This window comes from Pipra filicauda, unplaced genomic scaffold (assembly GCF_003945595.2).
Source record: "Pipra filicauda isolate LSUMZ 115617 unplaced genomic scaffold, ASM394559v2 scaffold733_size125021_pilon, whole genome shotgun sequence".
NCBI lineage: Eukaryota > Metazoa > Chordata > Aves > Passeriformes > Pipridae > Pipra > Pipra filicauda.
Window position 1 is genome coordinate 26,909 of NW_024104902.1, and position 21,603 is coordinate 48,511.

General features: G+C 36.0%; 1 protein-coding gene across 2 annotated transcripts in view; it reads left to right on the plus strand.

Moving 5' to 3' along the window:
- Positions 1–21,603, plus strand: part of CBLB (Cbl proto-oncogene B) — a 66,420-nt gene that overhangs the window by 15,613 nt on the left and 29,204 nt on the right. For both annotated transcript variants that reach the window (XM_039389509.1, XM_039389508.1), the window contains exons 3-8: positions 918–1,039; positions 3,380–3,517; positions 5,070–5,157; positions 7,440–7,571; positions 12,090–12,293; positions 19,138–19,323. In XM_039389509.1, coding sequence (XP_039245443.1) covers positions 918–1,039; positions 3,380–3,517; positions 5,070–5,157; positions 7,440–7,571; positions 12,090–12,293; positions 19,138–19,323 — 870 coding nt within the window. The remainder of the gene's footprint in view (positions 1–917; positions 1,040–3,379; positions 3,518–5,069; positions 5,158–7,439; positions 7,572–12,089; positions 12,294–19,137; positions 19,324–21,603) is intronic.

The window sequence follows — 21,603 nt, forward strand, 5'->3', positions numbered from 1 at the left end:
CAAGCAGAACTACTAGGATAATCTGCTTGAGCATGTCACACAGGCATTTCATCTCAGCCTGATCAGCACTTAGAAGTTCTTTTAAAGGGCATTTGCTGGGCACATAGGAACACAAGCCTCTTGTCTTGTGTTGCTTAACTTCACCTGCCTTGATCTTTTGAGAAATAGATTAAAAAAAGTCCCCAAACCATTCAGAGGCAGTTTCTTGACTCTCCAGATGCTGGCAATGGACATTTATGTACTTATATTACTCCACTACTTAAAAAAATCATCCTTCATTTACAGTGAAGGACTGATCTGTATTCTTCGAAGTGATAGCATATCAGGCATGTTTCACTGAATTTTGTGAAGCATTTGCTATTCAGGTCAGCAAAGACTCTAGTGAAGGGTTGTCAATATTTGTTTTGTTTTCTGTCTGTAATACCATTATGGTGACTGAAGAGATCAAGAAGTAGAGAATAAATAAGGAATGACAGCTCAAATTAGTGGCTTTATTAGGATTCATTTGTTAGTGTTACTTACCATTAACTATGAAAGTGCTTCAGGACCTCTCAAGAATAGGCTTAATTGTGTTTTTAATAAACCATCATGGAGTCATACTTTCCAGATTCTAACTAAATGTGATGTTTAATATTTTATGTAGCTACAAATAGAAGGTCTCTTAAAATCAAGGTCTTAAAATCTTTATCCAAAAATTTGCAGTTGATTTTCTTGGAATAATTCTTTTGAAGGAACACTTGTAGCAAAGCTGGGTATATAAGGCGGTCTTTTGTACTATTTAGATCTTAACCAAAAGTGCATATTTTTCAGCTGAAACTAAAACACTCTAGGTATCTCTGACATACAGACTTGAGCTTTATTAGAAATACAAAACTACCTGGCTGCATCTGTTTATTTGTTTGTCTTTTTCTTTTTAGCCGTGGGGCTCAATCTTAAGGAATTGGAACTTCTTAGCTGTGACACATCCTGGATATATGGCATTCCTGACATATGATGAAGTGAAAGCAAGGCTACAAAAATACAGCTCTAAGCCTGGGAGGTGAGAGGTTTTACTGCTTATTGCTTTCCAAATAAGCTTGTTGTCTCAGAACCTACATAATTATTCTAGGTTCATACTTCTATGTTGCATGTTATTTAACACTCACTGCAGCATGAATGAATTTTTGGCCTTTCCCCCCCCCCCCATAACTGAGTTAATCAGAGAACTAGTAGGCTTTTTTTTTTACACTTGTGATTTTATTTATATCAAAATGTATTTTTGCAAATAGTTGAATACTAAAGCTCTGAACTACACATTTAATAAATGCTGACCTTTTAGATTTTAAGACATAGGAACTTTATAAACATTATCTGGCCATAGTTCTTCTGCAGTGCTATTAAGCAAAAAAATGCCATATTAGCACACTAAAGTCTAAATAACACAAATAAACAGAAAGAAGTTGAAAATACATTGCTTTTCCTTTCTTCTTCTGAATTTGGTATAACAAGCAATGCATTCTTGAAAAGCATATTTGAAAATACAAGTTGCTTTTCAAAGTTTACATTGAATTTTTACTTAATAGTAGAGTAAAAATCACCTTAACATCTTTCATGGTAACACATTCAAGTTATAAATTTAATCAGTGCTTATGTGCTCCTTTTGTGTTCATATTTCTTTTTTCTTTGCCTGTAATCATTCTATATCATAAACTCTTCACCTAGAAAAACCATCATTCAGATAAAAGATCATGATGTGTAGAGGTTTTAAATAATGTCTATGTGGCACTGTACATACTGAATTATTAAAGCTGAACTTTTACCATTTATTTCACTGTTGTGGATTTTTTTCTTCTCTCAGATTGGAGAAATAAAAATCCATTAATGGATTTAATCTATATTAGTTACTTTTTAGTTTACTAGTTTTACCTTACAGTTATGAAGATTTTCCCTACTTGTCTACATTTGCTGCAGAATCACAAGTATATGCAGTTAAAGTGCATTGTTTTGAAACTTGTTAGAGACGTCCAGCAAGAGTTATATCCATATTATGTACTTGCTTTTTTTTGATTTTTAGCAAACAATATACTGTATCTTGTTAAGTTACCCAAGCGACCAAGTGCATATGTACAAAAATCTCTTGGTTCTGATAGAATAACACTGGTTTTTAGCTTGGTACTCATGGTCACTACTGGTCAGATAACTTGGTTGCTTTTGAGAGTGATTGCTATACTTAGCATTTTCTCTATTATTGATCCTCATTCTGTGATAGAGAAATTATCCAAAGTTGCTTTCATGTTTCTTGTAAATAGAGGGTTAGTTTTAAGATAGCTTTCTATTGCATATCAGAAAATTACTTTCTGAATTGCTTAGGTGAAATGCTGGAGTGTGAAAGAGGAAATATGAAGTGAAATTGCTTCTTTGATCTGACTAAAACATCCTGGAAATTACAAGATTCTGTTCAAATGAATACTTACTACTTCAGTGTAATGTGAGTCCTGTTGAAGGTTGCAAGAGCTTTGCCAAACTTCAGGGAGGCTTAGATTTCTCATATTAGTTTGAAAGGAAATAAAATATTGATGTATAATTAAGAAAAGCTGCTCTATAATACCAAGTTGAGTTTGTGGTATTTCACTGTGGGATGCTTTTCAGAGTGAGGTTTTTGCATATGAGATGGTGTCTGACATGAAAGGGACTAGAGTTTTTAATGAGAAACACTCTACATGCACAATACTGTTGCCTATAATCTTCCTTTTCTTCTGATTGTGCTCTCTGTCTACATTATTTATAGTCCCAGCTATCACCTGTACACACGGAAATATTTAAATTTAAGTCCAACTGTATCAGTAATATCTGCTATTTTCTGAAGTATAAGTGATATTTCTTCTGTCCTGTTCACCTCTACAGGTTCACAGAAAATTAGCATTGCTAGTAGAGCTTGTTTTATCATTTATCTTTACCTTTCCTGTTGCATCTAAAGATGCTTTATGTTTCCCCTTCCATTCGTTAAGTTTGTTGGCCTGCCTGTGCACAAAAGGTGTATGTTGTATCTATGCAAACTTGATAATTTAATACACTCTTCTCGAAGAGGTTTACGGGCATGGCTAAATGTGACTGTTCACAGTGAATGTGTGGCTTTCACTTTGAGAACTAAAAAGCAAGCAGGTGAAAAGTTGGGAGTAGGGAACTGCTGTTACTTTATTTCTGCCCATGAGAAACTGACAGTGTAAAAGATGCAGGTTTATTTAAGGTTATGCAAAGAACACATGGCAGAATTGGGAATCTGAGCCAAATCTTCAGAGACTTAATTCAGTGCCTTAACCAGAGGCCATCCTTGCTCTCTTCACTTGGTTTGCTCAACTCTGTTTAACACTGACTTTTTATTCGTCTTGTTTTTATCAAGCTACATTTTCAGACTGAGTTGCACTCGCCTGGGACAGTGGGCCATTGGATATGTGACTGGTGATGGGAACATACTGCAGACCATACCTCACAATAAGCCTCTGTTTCAGGCTTTGATCGATGGCAGCCGGGAAGGATTGTAAGTACAAATTCCTATAGTCGCCATGGGTATGAAATCCTGATTTCCTTGTTCTTTTAATACTTATATGGGTAGGTAAAGGTCTTTAAAGCAGAGAATCAGGATATCATGGTTAGCATTCTTTGGAGTTTAAGGACCATCCTTTTTATTCATTTGAAAAACACTTCTTTCTAGTTAATTCCATTAACCAAAGTTACTGAAAGTTAACCAAAGTCATATCTCATGGCAAGTAATTCCATAAGAAAATAAAATCAGACAGCTGTTGCATTGATCCCTCCCTGCCTCCCCCAAGAGTCCAAAATGCACTTAAGCGTATTGAGCAGTTAGTACTGCCAGTTACTCATGTGTCTAACTCTGGACAATAATGTGAAAGCTATGTAATTGCTTTTTTATGTATTGTGCAGCCAGGACATTTTCCATGTTGTAATAGTTTACTGAAAAGATTTATAATTATTAGAGAATTAGGTTTATAGGGAGAAGTATTACATTTTTACTAGACTGGCTGAAGTAACAGTCAAATTTTTGGTGTCCGAATCTTTTGACTGAGATACATGTTTTGGTATATGCAAAATAATTTATGTATAAATATAAATATACATATATATACATAAATATAATGTGAAAGAAAAAAGAAAGGCAGTTGATCAATCCTCCAAAAAGATTGAAAAATCCGTTGCAATCTTGCAGGTTTTCTCAGTCCTGCACAGTCTAGTATTTTTTTTTCAGGTATGATGATTTCATACCTGTAATAAAAGCAAACTAATATTGGTAGTGTTTCTCCTTGACAAAAACTGAGCAAAGAGAAACTAGGGCTGTGAATATTGCAGAGTGAAGTTTTTGTACCTTTTGAAAATGTGACTTTCCCATTGAGTGGCTGAATAACATGAGACTTCCAAGAAACTGTTTCCAAGTTACAGGTGACATAAACTGAAATACAGGACAACTCGGGGTCTCTGTAATATCATTTAACCTGTTGGTAATTTCCTACGTGACTGAAATGTCCAGTCTGCAGCATGGATTCTTAGCGCAGATTCTTGTCATAATGTCCACAGACATGCACATATATAGTGTTGTGATATATGTATCATAATACACACTGATATACACAAATGTGTGTTACCTTCTATTCTGCTGCTTTACTTGAAATGGTCTGTGGTGTTTCTGAGCATGATGCTCTCAGTGGAGAAATCATTAGGAACATATGCAAGTATAAGCTCACTGTGAAACAAAGATGTAAAATAATGTTCTGCTGAGCTGCCACTACAAAGTTATCTGCCAGTCAAAGCTCAGATGCATTGTAGTGGTAGCTATGCATGTGATGTCAGAGTCTTTCCTGTGCTTTTATAGTCTTGAGCATGTGTCAAAATGCATATGTAGCAATTCAGCATGTATTGTAACAACCCAAAAGATAAAAAAGATGGCTGAGGAAAGATGATTCATTTTAGTTAATGTCTCCTGGAACTTATTCTGCCCCCATGAAATTTTATGAGTATGACTTAGGTAATAAAGCTAAAGAAATGTGCATATTTATAACAGTCTTCTTGTGATGCAGCTATCTGTTCCCAGATGGAAGAAGTTATAATCCTGATTTGACAGGATTATGTGAACCCACACCACATGATCACATAAAAGTCACACAGGTATGTTGCAGAGTTTGTCAGTTACTTTGTAATCTTCGCTTCCCTGAGTCTCTCATCTAGCAGTGATAATAAGCTTTTACTAAAATGTGAGCAATAAATTCGTAAGAGTGAAAACGTGTTGATAGAAGAGTTTAGATGAAGACAGGATAATAATCCTTTAAACTGTAGAGCTGATGGTGATGCAGGCTGCATGTCTTCAAAGTTTTGTTTATTGTAAGCCTCTTCCAAGTGAGAAGTGTTTTAACAGTTACTAAACTTTTTTCTGATATGTATGTGACAGGTTTATGTACCTTCTTCTTTCCTTGCTAATAGCAGATGGGAATACAGAAACAAAATAACAATGAAATAATATTTTTGAAGCCTCAGTAGGAATTGACCAGTTTGTTGACAGGTCCAGGAGGAACAATATAGTTCATACATCGCAAAGATACCAGTTCCAGGGTCTCTCTCCTTTATTCTTTGTCTATTGGGCTAATTAAAAGAGAGATCAGAGAAAAACAACTGGAATAATTAAATGCCTAAATGGAGTCACTTTGCAGAGAATTGCAGGGAAAATTAGAATATGTAGTTGTGTTTATAGTCTCGTTAAGTGATGGTACGATTAATGTGCAGATGTTCAGTAGTAAAGTAGTAAGAAGTAGCCACCACAAGACAAATGCCTGAATAAACATGGTGTTGACATTAACACTAGAAGGTTAAGGCATACTGTGTAGAGCTTTTTTCCTGACAAAGCATCTGGAAGACTTGAGGAGGATATGTTGAAGGAAAGGCGTCAGGCTAAATACAAACCATACTGTTTTCAGATGAATCTTCTGTAATTCTGAGTGCTCTATATGCATTCCACCTCCAGAAATATTTTAGAAAAGAATTATACTTTACCATCTATGGTATTATCAGGAATACCATGATGAAGATATTAGTTTTGTAAGCAAGAGAATTCCTAGAAACAATTAGCTGAAGAAAATCTGAGTACTTCCACATATCTGACTTCCCTCTTTTCCCTCCAGCCTTAAAATAATAATGAAAGAGTAATGCAGAGTTATCAGGTATTTGCGTTGCAGAGAGCAATGTTCTAGCCCCATATCTTCACTTTTTCTCAAGGAAAGGAGAAGCAGCACATTATCAGTGAGTGCCTCGTTCTTCACAAGCCAATCATTTTGAATCCATTGACTGAATCCAGTTGTTTCTGAAGCTGTAGTTATGAAATCATTAGCTGATTTTGATGGTTGTTCAACAGTCTGAATTATGTGAATGCTGCCTTAAATAATACATAACTGAAGAGGTTTAAAGCTGTCACTAGAGCTGCTTAAACTATGAAAAGATGGTATGAAAGTGGCTGCAGGGCTAGATTGCTGCAGATGGATTCTTTGCCAGAGTTCTATCATAAACATCTTTAGTACATACTGACTAAAGCTGCAGATATGAGCTGTCTTTTATTTTCTCTTTTTCTTAGCCTCATCTCCTCTCCCTTTACTTAGCAGTAGATGCTTATTTTCCTGTGACCTGGATTCTACTTATTTTAGACTTTCAAAATTTGGTTTTTCAAGACTAAAAAAAGCTGTATTTCTATACAAATGCATTTAATTGTCAGTTCCCCAACAATACCTAATTCTAGAAAACTGTTCTGGATTCAAGTTTTATCTATTATTTATTCTCCTGAAGATGTTCTTTTACCTTCCTGTCAGTCTTGTAAGGATACAAAGTACTGAATGATCTGTGCATGGCCATTCCCACGTTATCCTGGGGTGTATTCTTGCCATACTTCCTTCACGCGTGTGAGCCATATTACCATACTACATCCTTGCTGTAGGCAGAAAGCCTTCTCAGTTGACAGTTTTCAATCCAGTGCTTTTCTTAGCCCTAAATTCATACCTAGAAAAGGAAATCCCAATTTTGTTTCCCTTCATCACTTAATTTCTCACTTAGAACCATATGTTCCTTCTCCTTTCCTCTTAAATGCAGCCAAGGAAAAGCAGGATGTATGCCTTGTGTGGTAGTTACATGTGAGAAATCTGTACAAAACCTAATAGGCACAGGTATTTAAACATTTTGTGCCATGAATTATAGTATCTCATAGATTTGAAGGAGCAAAAATGTAAACTGTTTCAGTTACCTTAGTGTGGCTTTTAAATAGATCAGTAACCAGAGTTTTCTTGTCTAATAAGTAAAGCAGGTTGGAAAACAGGGCACTTGGAGAAATGCTTGTCATTATTAATGCTTAAGTGTATTCTTTGTGAACCTCTCACAGGAAAGAATAATCACTTGACTTTCTTTTGTTACAGGAACAGTATGAATTGTACTGTGAAATGGGCTCCACTTTTCAGCTGTGTAAAATCTGTGCAGAGAATGACAAGGATGTGAAGATAGAGCCTTGTGGACACCTTATGTGCACTTCTTGTCTTACAGCGTGGCAGGTACTGTTGTAGTTCAGTTAGTGGAGAAGAGGATGGATTTCTCAGTTACATTCCCGTTTACAGTGTGGGTAAATGTTTACTCTTCCAGGTACAAGGATGTGTATATTTCAAATGATAAACTTTTTTTTTTTTGCAGACCAGAAATCTGTGAAAAACAAAGTTCCAGAAGTGTTTACAGTCTGAACTTATAGTCTTGCCAGGGCCATTTACTGACTGCTACTGAGTGGAAACTATTTCCTGAGTGTAGTGCCTACTCAGACAGTGCAAGCTGGGCATTTGGTGCCAATTCAGTCACCCAGGTCACTTCATGATGTATTCAAAAGGCACAAAGAGGACATGTAGCAGCTGGGAATGGATAACTAACTAGACAGCATTTTATATGGAGAAGAGATGACTTCAGTGAGGGAAAGATTCAGTCAGTAGTACAAGTTATGAAGTGGCCTGTGGAAAATAAGCTCAGAATTCGTGTGTTTCACGTTAATAACAAGCAAAGCACTAAACCACCTTGCTTTAGATGGTTGGTTGTTGGACTAAGACATTGAATGGAGGGGAAACTCCATTCTCTCAATGTCATTTACAGAATACCCAAAAAACACAGAGACTTTCTGGTGACACAGGTTAGGGTGTTTTGTCCATCTTGTTCATGGATATACTAGTCTGTGGGAAATGGGAGAACTGGTACCTTTAGTTCAGTGCAGTTGACAAGTATTTGACCTAAAAAGTAATATTGAAAGCAGAGGTCATTTTACAGCTTCAGACTTCCCCTAATAGGTACTTCTCAAAGTGCATCAACTGTACTTCTTTCCTTCCCCTTTCTTCTTCCTTATCTGTATTTTATGGGGAGAAGTAAGGGTCATCCAGTTGTCAGACAGGACTCTGTTCCACAATTCGGCACCATTCTTTGCTTACAACTGTAGTGAGAAGAGTAAAAACAATCCTTGACTCTAGTCCATTTTTTACTTGGTTTTAAATGAGTTTGTCTCAGTTAATGGGTTTTCATTCTTTTGTATGAGATATATCTTCAAGTTCTTCTCTTCTAATTAAGAAATTTTCTATCTAATTGACAAAGCATCACTGGCAAAACAACACGATATATCAGAAGTATCATTTTCTTCCATTAGCAATAAAGCTTACTGAAAAAGACATATTCTCAGTTTCCAATTTTGTGTTCTTTGTGATACATGAGTTTGATGCTCCAAACACAAATCTTTCCAATTGCCCATAGATCAGAAATTCTGAAGAAATTCCATTTGAGGCATACCCAAATAAGAATATTTATTTCACTACTAAGCAGCTGCTGAGATGGAACAGTGTTTCTCATTTCAGGAGTACACTTCCTCTATTCTTTCAAGTTTCATTCTGAATGACAGATATAGAGGTCTGACTACGTTGATCATTGACTTAAAAAATTTTGAAAAATTCTGAGGTCTTGTAGATTTTGGGATTTTTTGGCTCAGCTGAAAGGGCAGAAGGACTGAAATCTTTGTATTTTTGATTGGTGGGTGTCTCATGGCATGATAGCAGCATGGTTCAGTGTTGTGCCAGTGATGTGCTCTGATTTTGGAGACTTGAGAAGTTAAGGTCCTCAGTAATTTGGCTAACGGCTAGGGATTCAGGAAGAGGACCACTGCTGAACATGAGCCAGCAGTGTGCCCAGGTGGCCAAGAAGGCCAATGGCATCCTGGCCTGTATCAGGAATAGTGTTGCCAGCAGGACCAGGGAAGTGATTCTAACCCTGTACTCAGTGCTGGTGAGGCCACATCTGGAGTACTGTGTCCAGTTCTGGGCCCCTCAGTTCAGGAAGGATATTGAGGTGCTGGAGAGTGTCCAAAGAAGGGCAATGAGGCTGGTGAAGAGATTGGAGCACAGGCCATATGAGGAGAGGCTGAGGGGGCTGGGGTTGTTTAGCCTGGAGAAGAGGAGGCTCAGGGGAGACCTCATCACTCTCTACAACTCCCTGAAAGGAGGTTGTAGCCAGGTGGGGGTTGGTCTTTTATCCCAGGCAACCAGCAGTAAGACAGGAGAGTACGGTCTTAAGCTGTGCCGGGGGAGGTTTAGGTTAGATATTAGGAAGAAATTCTTTACAGAAAGGCATTGGAATGGGCTGCCCAGGGAAGTGGTGGATTCACCGTCCCCGGAGATATTTAAGAAGAGAGTGGATATGGCATTCACTGCCATGGTGTAGTTGACAGGGTGGTGTTGGCTCATGGGTTGGACTCAATGATCTCAGAGGTCTTTTCCAACCTGGTTGATTCAGTGATTCTGTGAAAGCATTTTAGGCTCAGAACTGACGTGTTTGAAAGCACCAGGCTTCATCAGAACATTGCTACCAGCTGTAATTGGTCAGGTACATTTCGGACTTCATTATAAATTTAACTTTTGTATAATTAGTGAGGCAATGAAGAAATATTACACTGTAACAGCATCAACTGTTGCAAGCTTCTGGTGGGCTAATGTTTAATTGGCAGCATAATGGCTCATTAGACATGCCTCAAGAGATCCATACAGATGTTTTCACTAAGCAGAAAAAATTGAGTATGCAACATCAGATCTGCATAGAATACTAAGGATGACTGAGTTGTTCACCTTTATGGGGATCAGTCTCCCAAAGAAGACTTGGTTTACCTGTTTGTTTGTTGGGTTTTTTTTTTTATTATGCAACAGGAGTAAAATCTCATTTTATTCCATAGAAATCTATTCTTGTCTGAAAACTACATGTCTGGTCTTGATTCTAAAAGCATATGGGCATACATGCTGCATTGTAAGGTTCACAGTGTTCTAAACAGCCTTTCTGAGGGCATGGACAAGCATGTGTGTTCATACAGACATCTCGAACCTGTTTTATTTTCTCAGTTGTCTTCATACTGTTGAAAAGAAGTCTTTGCTGCTGTGATTTGTTACCAGTACTTTTGAAAAGAAAGGACAGGAACTGCTAGTTCAGAACTATTTTCCAACACAGATACAAGAAAGCCTTGAAAACTAAAAGCCTCATCAATGGGGCTGCTTCTGGAAAATTAATCTGTAAGGAAATGTTTAGAGTAAGGGAAGACTTCTGTTCACTCGACAGCGGCAGTAGGACCATATAATTTGGAGGTGCTCTTTGAGGTAGAAATATTGACCAGTTATTTGTAATTAGGGTGCTAAAAGTAGAGTACACGTATCTCTCCATACAGAATGAAAATCTAGTACTTGTCATGCAAATAGACAAGACTGTCAGGAGACATCATTTATACTTATCTGGCCTTGGGATACAGTTCTTCCATAGACTGTAAAATCATCTGTCAGTTTAGTAAGACTGGCAAGTGTTAAGATAAAAATAATGCTAGAAAAAAATTAAAGCTGTTCTTGCATCTGAGATATCAAAAACCTCTGCTTGCTTGATTATATTACAGCCTAGGTAAGTTGTTTAGAATTAATTTTGGTGTACATACCTTTTTTAGCTGTCTGTCTACCTAGTACAAATATGACATGATGTGATTTCTGGTTTCACTTTGAATTGCCTTGATCTCTCAAAGCTTCAGGGCTCTTCTTGGTATGGCTTTGGTTTATGTTTTGTCCTTTTTGGGGGGGAACGGGTATTCAAGGTGTTTTGGTTTTTTTTGTTGGTTTGCCTGGGTTTTGTTGTTTTGTTTTTTTATACAATTCTGCATTGTGCCTCTTGGTGGAAATATTTCTTTATAAATGCTTGAAAGACTTTTCTCATATGTTTTTGTTTATTAGTAGTCTGAAATCTTTAAAGGCTTTTTGGTTGTTTCTTATGAGGAAAAAATAAATTTTTGGAATAAGTAAAAGAAACTGAATATGGCTGCTTGAAAATCATTGAACACACACCACTTAGAGATTAAAATTAAAGTGGTTCCTGTTTCTGATAACATATGAAAATAGATCCTTGTTTTATATAATATATGAAAAAAGTATTTAAGTCCTGGTTTGTTAAACATGTACAAAAAATATTTGTAGCTTTACGTGGTCTGAATGCATACTGCTGAATGCTGGTAATGCTGCAGCCATGACAGACTTCATATGTTTTTCAGAAAATAAGAGCTGCATGCCGTAAAGCTTGTCTGCATTTCCTAACTTCAAATCAAAAAGAAATACTTTACCTTTAATATAAAAGATATATAATAAAATGCATTGTCTCTGTCTACACACCTTGCCTTCTTTCTCTTGAAGATATAGCAAAATGGTAAACCTAAAAGGCCAGGTGTTACTTCCTGACCTGTAATATTAAGACTGTTTTGGTACTTTGTAGATTTAATAGTTGCATTTTGATTAGTTATTCTTAAGTGAACCCTAAAGTGAAGATAGAAGGTTTTAAAGGTGCAGTCATTTCTAGATTTATTATAGTTAAATATTTGTTAATCAGTTCCCTGTTAATCAGTTCACTCCACTACTTCTTTAGAAGCTTTTTGAGACTGGTTAAGGATGTTTCTTTGTAGAAAGATTTAAATCTATTTTTAAAATTATTTCTATTTATTATTTTTTAAAATTTGTCTTCTTTTTTGTCTTGCTGTGTAGGAATCTGATGGCCAAGGCTGTCCTTTCTGCCGCTGTGAAATCAAAGGAACTGAACCAATCATTGTGGATCCCTTTGATCCAAGGGATGAAAACTCCAGGTGCTGCAGTATTATTGATAGCTTTAGTATGCCCATGTTGGACTTGGATGATGATGATGATAGAGAAGAGTCTTTAATGATGAACCGTTTGGCTTCAGTCCGAAAGGTAAGTTTTCAAGCACTGTACAACAGCTAAAGTTAGATGTTTGTAAATTAAGCTGCCTGTAACTTTAAAAAATCAGAGCTTGCACTTCATTCTCTAGGCTTCATCAAATCACTGAACAGTTTTTGGGTTGAAAAAAAACATGCATCAATCGTACTACATTAACACTGAAGTTGAATAGGAGAAAAAATTATTCCAGATTCTCAGCTGATGGGAACTGTGTTAACTTTGTTTATAATGGACAAAGCATGAGTTTGCACCAGTTGAGACTGTTATCCAAACTACACTGTATGGACAATTCCCTGAGCTTTTATTTGTAAGGAACAAAAAGATTCGTATATACATATATTACTAGTTTTCTGCATCTGTGTGTATACACATGCATAGAATGTTTTAGGATTAAACTTGAGTTTCTAAACAAGTTATAAATATTATTACTTTGTAAAGGTGACTTGGCAGCCAATTCATATTGCACACAAGTAGCTTTTAATCATGTTTCAAGTGGGCTGTCTGTGATGTTTTTTCCGTTTTTTAAGTGTTAGGTACTTTTAGTGGGAAAAGTGCTTTTGAGATTATTCATAGTGACTTTGTGCTTTGGGATGTTTTTTGTCCTCAAAGTGATCTGTGTTAAATTTTGGGATCTTTCTCTGGTCACAGGAGATTTTATTACTGATAAATAAGCACTATCTTAACAAAAGTTTATTTTATGCTGATAGTTTTCACGACTATATTTTAGCCTGGAATAGATACTGTCATAGTCTATGCAACACTGATTTTCACAGGGCATTTTCTAGATTTTACCTTTTTTCTGAGGTCATCTAGTTTGAGCAGTTGCCTTGGAATTAATTCTGTAATGTCATGCTCTTCCATTTCCTTATCATTTTATTTGTTAAAAAAACCCCAACACCTACTTCACCCTCATATCTGAGAGTATCTATCAGTTAATATACACATTTCTGATATCCTTCCTAACCTCTTAAGGCTTATGAATCATTCTTGTGTTGTGTACGTAATACAACATGGTCTACCCTTGGGAACAGTTTATCCTTCCTGCCTGGACTTAAATTGTAGTCTGCAGCCTGACCTCTGTGAGATAGCTTTGAAATGATGGGCTTTTATAACACTATCACTTCCATGATAAGGCAAAAATGCATTATGCTTTTATCAAAGGAAGGAACAACAGGCTTTACAATAAGAAGTCTTTGGTATCCACCAAGTGCTTGAGTGCTTTGGTGCCTTGCTGTGAAAGAAACCTACTAATAATTCCTGAAGTTTAGGAACAGGATTTTTTCACTCTGTTAACCTCTTGAAGTCCTTACTTGAAATTCTTGAATTATTGGGTCATTTGGTGATTTTCAGCTGCTGTTTTCATCTTAAAACTGTTACTAGTGGTTGTGCAGTGATGCTCTTAACTATACCACATGTGTGGAATATAACTGTTTACATACACTTCTTGCTGGTAATGTCTTCATCAGCTTTGTCTTTTTTGAATCATTACTTATATTGCCTGCTTAAGCAGGGTTTCTTTGTAGCCTGCTAAAAGAAATTATTTTTTCTCTGACATGTAGAACTTTACTTTTTTTGATATTTTCTTTTGTTTATTGTTAATGCTGTTAATATGAATGTGATACGGCATAATGACTGTGTTGTAGTAACTTAATTTGTTCAGACAATGGAAGTTGATGACAATTTAACTCTTGTAGCCACCCTGCTGATACTGCAGTAATCTCAATGAACAAATTTTTCCATTCTTGCTTTGTTGCAAGGACTACTGTATGCTTTTTCAACATAAAACTGTTAATCCTTGAAAATCAAATGGGCTGCGTTCGTCTCAAATCACCTGGCTAGACCATATGGTATTCTGAGGAAAATCTGGCTAGTAGTGAGCTGGAATGTTAACCTTGCTAGAGGAAAAGAGTTTCGGGGACATGAAGTTCTGATGAAAGTGACTGTGGGGCTTCATAATGTGTTGAGGAAATATATCAATCAGATAGAAAAATACTAGTTCCGCAGTTTATCATTCTTATCCCTGACGTATACTTAGAAACTGTAAGAGGTATCTGAATTAAGGCACTGGAGGACCTCAGACTTGAAATTGCTTCAAGGAAAAGAATAATCTTGAAGCTCCTTACTCAATTGTTTAATGGAATGAGTAGATGGATACACAAGAAGAAAAATGAATCATTCCTGTTAGGTGTTGTGTATGAGTCAGCAGCAGCAGCAGTTCAGCTGTAACAGAGGCTTTAGAGAAATCCACTGCAATTAGTCTGTTTATCTGCCTCATCAAGCAGCTTAGGGTTTTTTTTTTAATTTCCAAATTGTTTTCAGATATTTCTTTATGAAAGAAAGATGAAGAGTGGTGTCAAAAGCCTCTGTTAATTGTTTTATTGCTGAGAAATTTCCAGCTTCGTGGTATCAGATTAACTAATGCAGTTCTTGCCTGAAATGTTCCTTTTCTCTCAGTATTAGTATTTGGAAGAGGTGTAAATGCTGGGAGGCAGTGTGCCTTCCCTAGTTAAGATATATTTTACTGATTCTTTTGGCAGTGTGGTACTGACTCTGACAGGCTTAACTCCCTCTTCCTCCTCCACATGCACTTTGTGCGGTCAGCAAAGGAAAGATCAAATAGGGAATACACCTGTCTTTGTAAAAAAAAGTGGTTTTTTACAACCATCAGTGTTGAGTGATGTAACTTTATATCCTCATATAAATTTTGAAGTCCAGATAATACTAATCTGTCTTATCTTAACAAGAAATAACAAATATGTGATTTACTTTTACTGGATTATAAATAAAGAAACTTCAGAGAACCACTTGGAAATGAGAAGTCCATTTCTGGTGTAGGTCTTCTTGGACCTTCTTAGGTGTCTCATGCAATTTATGATTTTGTTCCAGCAGGCAGGATAGTATTCCTCAGTGAGTCACTTGTTAGGATTTGTGTTGAGTATGCTTGAATTCACATCTGCCACAGGCAAACTGATACCAGTATGTCCCAGTAATAAATACATCTGATGAAATAACACAAGTGTGGTCCGTTTTGCAGTACAATTGCAGAGGAAGTCACAGCTGCTTTTCCCTTGGCAGCAGTCACGCCAACCAGAAGTCCATGTTGTTACAAAGGAGTCTGTGTTCTTTTCCTTAATTACATCTTTATTGCACAGGTCTGTGTGTGTTGCAGTTGCAGCAGAGCCCCTTTGTACACTGAAGGTCTGTCTTCTGTCACTGCCAGTTCATTTGAGTTAGTTTTTGTCTTAATCACTTGCTTATTTTATCTTTTTGTCACTGTGCTCTCTCGTTGCACATTTATTTCCAGCAAATACAAAATACACAGAAATCTCCAGTAGGTGACAAACAGAAACATTTTAAATCTCTTTGTCCTTAGGGAGTCTGCCAAAAAGAGTAGGTATTGTGTACATCCGTTAGAGCCCTGGTATCCACGTGAGATGCAGCCCTCTTGTTGGCCGAGCTGTCAACACACATCGAATTGATGCAGCTAGTCAGGTTGGATGGGGGCAGACTGAAAAATATGGGACTTCTATAATGTGAATATGATGGAAATCTTATGTTGAATACTGAAGAAAATCTTTTTGTTGCTGTGGAATATTTCGGGGGTTTTTTTATTTTTAGTATCATTAGATCTAAACAAGGAATCATAATTTGTAGTTTGTCTCAGCAAAGCTTTCACTCTTAGTTCAGCACCAATAGGTGGTATGGATTAAGCTTTCTTGTAGGGGAAGAGAAACTGCTTTTGCTTGCAACTGTTTTCCTTTTTTTCTTTTTTCATGTGCCTTATAAGTTACTCTTTAACCTGTTGGTCATCATCAGTTCCTTTTTTGAAATCTCTGGGGCCACAGCATGTTGTGATAGCATAGTGGCTGTAGGCAGTAGTAGTCCAGGGGAATGAAAAATTACTTCATTGTTTTGAAACAAGGCATAACAAGACATTAATGTAAACTTAAATTGAAGTCCTTTCACACATTCACTGCTTTGAAAATTTTCCATTTCATTTTGGTAGTTGTGGGTTACCATCCATAGAGTGTGCTGGGTACAGATAGCCAAATACCAAATATATACAGAACTTCAAGTTTATCACATGAATTAAATCTCTTGCTTCAGTGGTGTTAAGAACAGTCAGGTTTTAAATATCTTGAAACTTTTAAATGAATTTTCATATTATTCTAATTTTTGTTAGTGCCTATTCCATATTAGATGTGTCTTTCAACCACTTGTTTTTGTAAATCAGAAAATAGCATTAGTCCCTACTGAGTTTTAAATGTGAATATTTTCTTGATTTTTGTCTCCGCTGGAGCTAAGACTGTTATGGCAAGAGAAGTCTGACATGGATGGAACCAGTGGGCTCACTGAGGGATGAGCATATCATTTTGCCTAATGATTCTTTAGAGCAGAACTGTGTAAGAGAGGGTCACCATATAGAAATAGGGACCAGTATTCTCAGAGTGATATCACTACAGTGTTGTTCACTTAGCTGGGGATTCTTAGAGCTCCATGCAGTGTGACATCTGAGACTGTCGTGTTGCCCTCTGAGGAAATTGCATTAATTAGTGTGATGGTGCGACAATTAGAACATCTTAAATTCCAAACAAATGTTTCCTGTCCAGTAATCTGTTTACAGTATTTCCTATTTTCCTTATTCTTTCTTTCCAACTCCTATTACATGTAAGTTTGTTCTTCTGGAACAATTCCCTGTTACTGAAATGCATTAGCTTGTGCAACACCATAAAATGTTGAGAATTATCTACAGCACTTTCATTTTTTTTTTTAATAATTGCATCTTTTTGGAGGTGTGACTTGCTTATTTGGTTCTATTTCAGATAATTTGGGAAATAAAGTAATTTTCTGTCTGCTGAAGCCAATCCATTGAATATAGTATATTGCATGGTTCTTGGCTTTTGGGAATGCTTGGTGGAGTTATAACTAAACTTTGAAAACTAATGCTATTAAACGATACAATGTTTATTATGCTATCTAACTGATGCTTTCTGGTAAGGAAAATTAATTGACATTCGGTTTATAGTAATTTTATAATTACAGTTGCTCAGGCATGCTCATGAGATACATATCTAACTTAGTTATTCAGCTTTCCATAATGTTCAGAGAGGCTAAGCATTTCAGTCACTCGTGTTTATCTTTGTGGTCTTTCAGTCAAGGACAGGGGCATTCACCAACTGAAGGAAACAAAGACAGTTTAAGGACTATATTCAAGTCACTTAATATGAACATTACAACCACTTCTTCACTGAAGAGAGAAACTGTAAAATCTCTGATAGCCAGGAAGAGCATAAATCCTCAATTGCTCGATCTCTTGAAGGTGAATGTTTAGTTGTGACACTGAGCTTATCCGAAGCCGTAGGCCAAGTAGGAAGACCCTAAATAGGAACAAAAACAAAATCAACCTAGCAATGGAATTGCACCTTAGCCTTCTGGCTCTTCAACACCTCCTCACCCCTCTCTTGCATTTTCTTACCCTGTCAACAGTAATACCATGGTGTCTCCTATTTTTGAAGGAAATGTGGTAGCAGTCCCACTTGTATAAAACAGGATATTAAATGAAGCTGTAGTACAGAGCATTGAGTAAGGAGTCAGTATACTAGATCCTTTTCCTGTATCTACTTTTGAATTTATGAAGTTTCTTTAATATAGTCACTGTACGTAAGGACAGATAATGTTGTTTACCTGTTTACTTTGTTAAAGAACTTTCTAGTCTCATCCCAGTTATCACTGTGGGATGTACAGCATTTGTGAGAAAAAGCTTATGAGAAGAGGGGGAAGCTTTTATCAATGTGGCTTAGCCTAAAGATGGGTGTGTTTTTGTGAGCGATTTTTTTATGTTTGCCTTAAGAAGGTGGCAGATTTTCACCCTCTGCCGGCAGGCTCTGGCACAGAACAGTGGGATGCCTCAGTGCACAAGTGGCCCAAGGCTGATGCTTGGTGTGAATGTCTTCCAGCTACTTGTGTCTGCTGCCATGGAAAGCACAGAACATCCAGGTTTACTTACAGTGCACTGAAACTCATACTGTGAGCTCACAGAAATAACTTAAACTGATTTATGCAAACACCTGAACTGTGTTTGTTAAAACTGAGGAAGATGAGGATCAGGGAGTAGTTGCAAAACTGGTGGGGCCAATATTGAGGGTTGAAATCTTTGGTTCTGATGAATTTGGAAGGGCAACTCAAGAAAAAAAGTTGTAATTTGTCACTGGAGGGGGATGTTAACATTATGTGGTATTAGTTCAGTATTTGCTAAAACGATAAACTAAATTGTTCTAAAAGGATTTTTGAAATTCCTTCCTTGTTTATTTGCTGATTTAACTTGTTTGCCTACAACCTTACTGATGATTTTGGATGATAAGTTTTCAGAAGACATACTATTTATATGCAAGTGTGATGGAAAAATGGGCTGTGGTTAACGCACAATATCATAGATGTCCAGGTCTTAAAAGTAATTTACAGAACTTTAGATTGAGTACTCTCTATTAATAAAAAGGTTATCAAGGGTAGCAGTATTACAGCTGAATTTATGTTTGTGGATTTTTTCCTCATGTTCGACAAGGATTGTTTGTTTTTTATACAAATTGCTGGCATATATTTTCTGTTTTCATCACAAGTTAGCATGGGTCTTAATTTTGAGGTAGAATGACTCGTAGACTTCTTTTTCAGTAACTGTAAGATGAGCTCCTATACTATCTATTAATTGAAAGAGCAGCAGATGTCCATTATGATAAATTACTATTAGTAAATATTATCAAATTATCATTTTAGTTGTGGAATGGAAGTTGTATACTTGATCATCAGGTAAATAGTAATTTATTTTTGCTCTGTCTTGAAGTGCAATGAGAGGCAAAATTCACCAGTGACTTCCCCAGGATCTTCCCCTCTTGCACAAAGAAGAAAACCACTTCCAGACCCCCTGCAAATACCACATCTTAGTCTTCCACCTGTACCTCCTCGTCTGGATCTGATTCAGAAGGGAGTGGCACGGTCACCATGTGCCAGTCCAACTGGGTCACCAAAGGTGAGTCTTACTGAACCATCATTTCTTGATATAAGGATATTGACAATTTGTATTTGATTGTTTTCTAGGTGAACTTTCTTGTTTGTGTTGGAAGATGGACTGTTTCAAAACTTTCCATATGTGTTTTCTTTTTTCAGGAGTTAGCTCTGTCCAAAAGAACTTTAATTCCTTCTAGCTTAGGGAAATTTTAGATTAGATCCACATTGATGAAGTCTCTTATCTCTTTCCATAATACCTTACGTAGTTAAATGTTTCTGGCTGCATGTGTTGGTCAAATGTGACTTCATTTTGTCTGATGATTATATTGTACTTGGTTATGGTCAGAATTTTAAAGACATTGCAGTAATGGATCAGTTCTGTAATAAACTCCGATTAATGAAAATAAATAGAAACTAAAGTTTCCTGAAAATAGATTTAAAGGTCATTATCTCATTAAAATTATATGTTTTCCTCTCATGATGATTTATGATCAATTTCCACAGTGTCCTTACAAGAAAAATATGTGCAGATACACTGCTTTCAGAAGCTTAAATGGCATATAATAGGACTCAAGTTTCAAGGGAAATAATAATGACTCTATAGCTAATAAGTTGTATGCTGTGTTTTGTAAAACAAATGATATTAAAGATTCAATGATTTTTTTGAGTGGATAAGCATGAAGGAGAACAAATACTGTTTGTTGCTCTCCATTACAAGTAGATTGTTTTGTTGTAATTGTTGCATAGCGAGACCAAGTTAGATTTAAATTTTTCATTTTTAGATGATGAATAAAAATTCAAGTTCAAACCATGACTTGAAACCCATGTGCTCATAATAATCCCATTTGAAGTACCCTATTTCTTTTGTCAGGTTTTTACTTTAAGCTTGAAAATCAACATCTTTTTAAGATTCTAGTGGTTTATAATTTAGAAGAAAAAATAGAAGTTTGAATAATTCCTTTAATCTTCTTTCATAATTTCCTATATTATGCAGAGGAATTTGTAACACATGGAAGATATACACAAAGTACATGCCACATCCATTAAAATTAATTTTACAGTAGCATTTTTTACAGAGTTCGTGGCTTTAAAAAAAAAGAAAACCAGAAATACCATTAATGCTGCTTTAATATTTTGAAAATTCTTTTTTCTGTGAAACTTTTCCTGGAAAAAAAATAATATTTGGGGAGTATAAGGAAAATAGAATGGAGGCAACAAAGAATAATTTCATACTTAAAAAATTTTCATATTTAAGAAAAAGATGGTTTAGTCCTGCCAAAACTGCTACTTCAGTCAAAAAAACTTTTCTATATTTCTGCAGTTAAAAACTATAATTTATAACTAAGCTATAACCAAAAATCTGGACCTAGCTATTATGTTCGTGTCTTGACAGTGAGAATAACTATTTTTCTTAACTAGCAGCTGAATTAAATGCTTCTTTATTTAGTATACTGTCCTTTTCATATGAATAAACCTATAGATAAAATAACTTTATTTTCAATTCAAGTAATGTGTTAAGGTGTTGCTTGAAGAATAGTGCTGGGCTAACCAGTGAAGCGAAAGTAAATGTTATTATTACTTTAAAACTTTCGTGACCCCCATTTCTTAAAGTGGTAATAATATATGAAGGCTTACCAAAGTTGGAGAAAATTACACGTTCCAAGGGAAATAATCTTCCCTGCCTTTCTTCTGGTAGCCGGAGATAAAACATTCATAAAAACCTGGCCCAACTGTTACTTTGTAAAAGGCCATTTATAAACCATTCTTAGTGAGAATGTTTTGGTTTTGTCAGATTTGTGATCTTAGAAACTATGCAGCTACTTGTATAAGTTTTTTTCCGATAACTTGGTTTTCAATCTTTTAGTATTAGTATACATGATTTTAGAAAACATTTACCATTTATGATGTAATTCAATTCTGAGAAAGGAAGTATTTTGGCAAAAGTTGTTTGCAGATGAGCTAACTGCAAATATAACTGCATACTAATTATCTTGTTACCTGAAAAAATGAACTGCAATTAAACAAATTGGGCAGTCTAACAATGCATGTCATGCAAAGATTGGAGTCATCTCTAGGTATATAATTAAAAATGAAATAATTGTTTCTTCCTCTACTTTCTTCCTAATCATTGATCATTGTTTTTTGTGTTCATTCGCTGTCACCAAGTAATTCCCCTGGGATATTGGTTTTGCTTTGTTTGGGGTTTTTTTGTCTGCATCAAGAAGTCTGTTTTTTCTAAGCATTCCTCAGAATACATTTTGGCAGATGAATAAGTGATTCAAATAATCAAAGCCAAGGATAC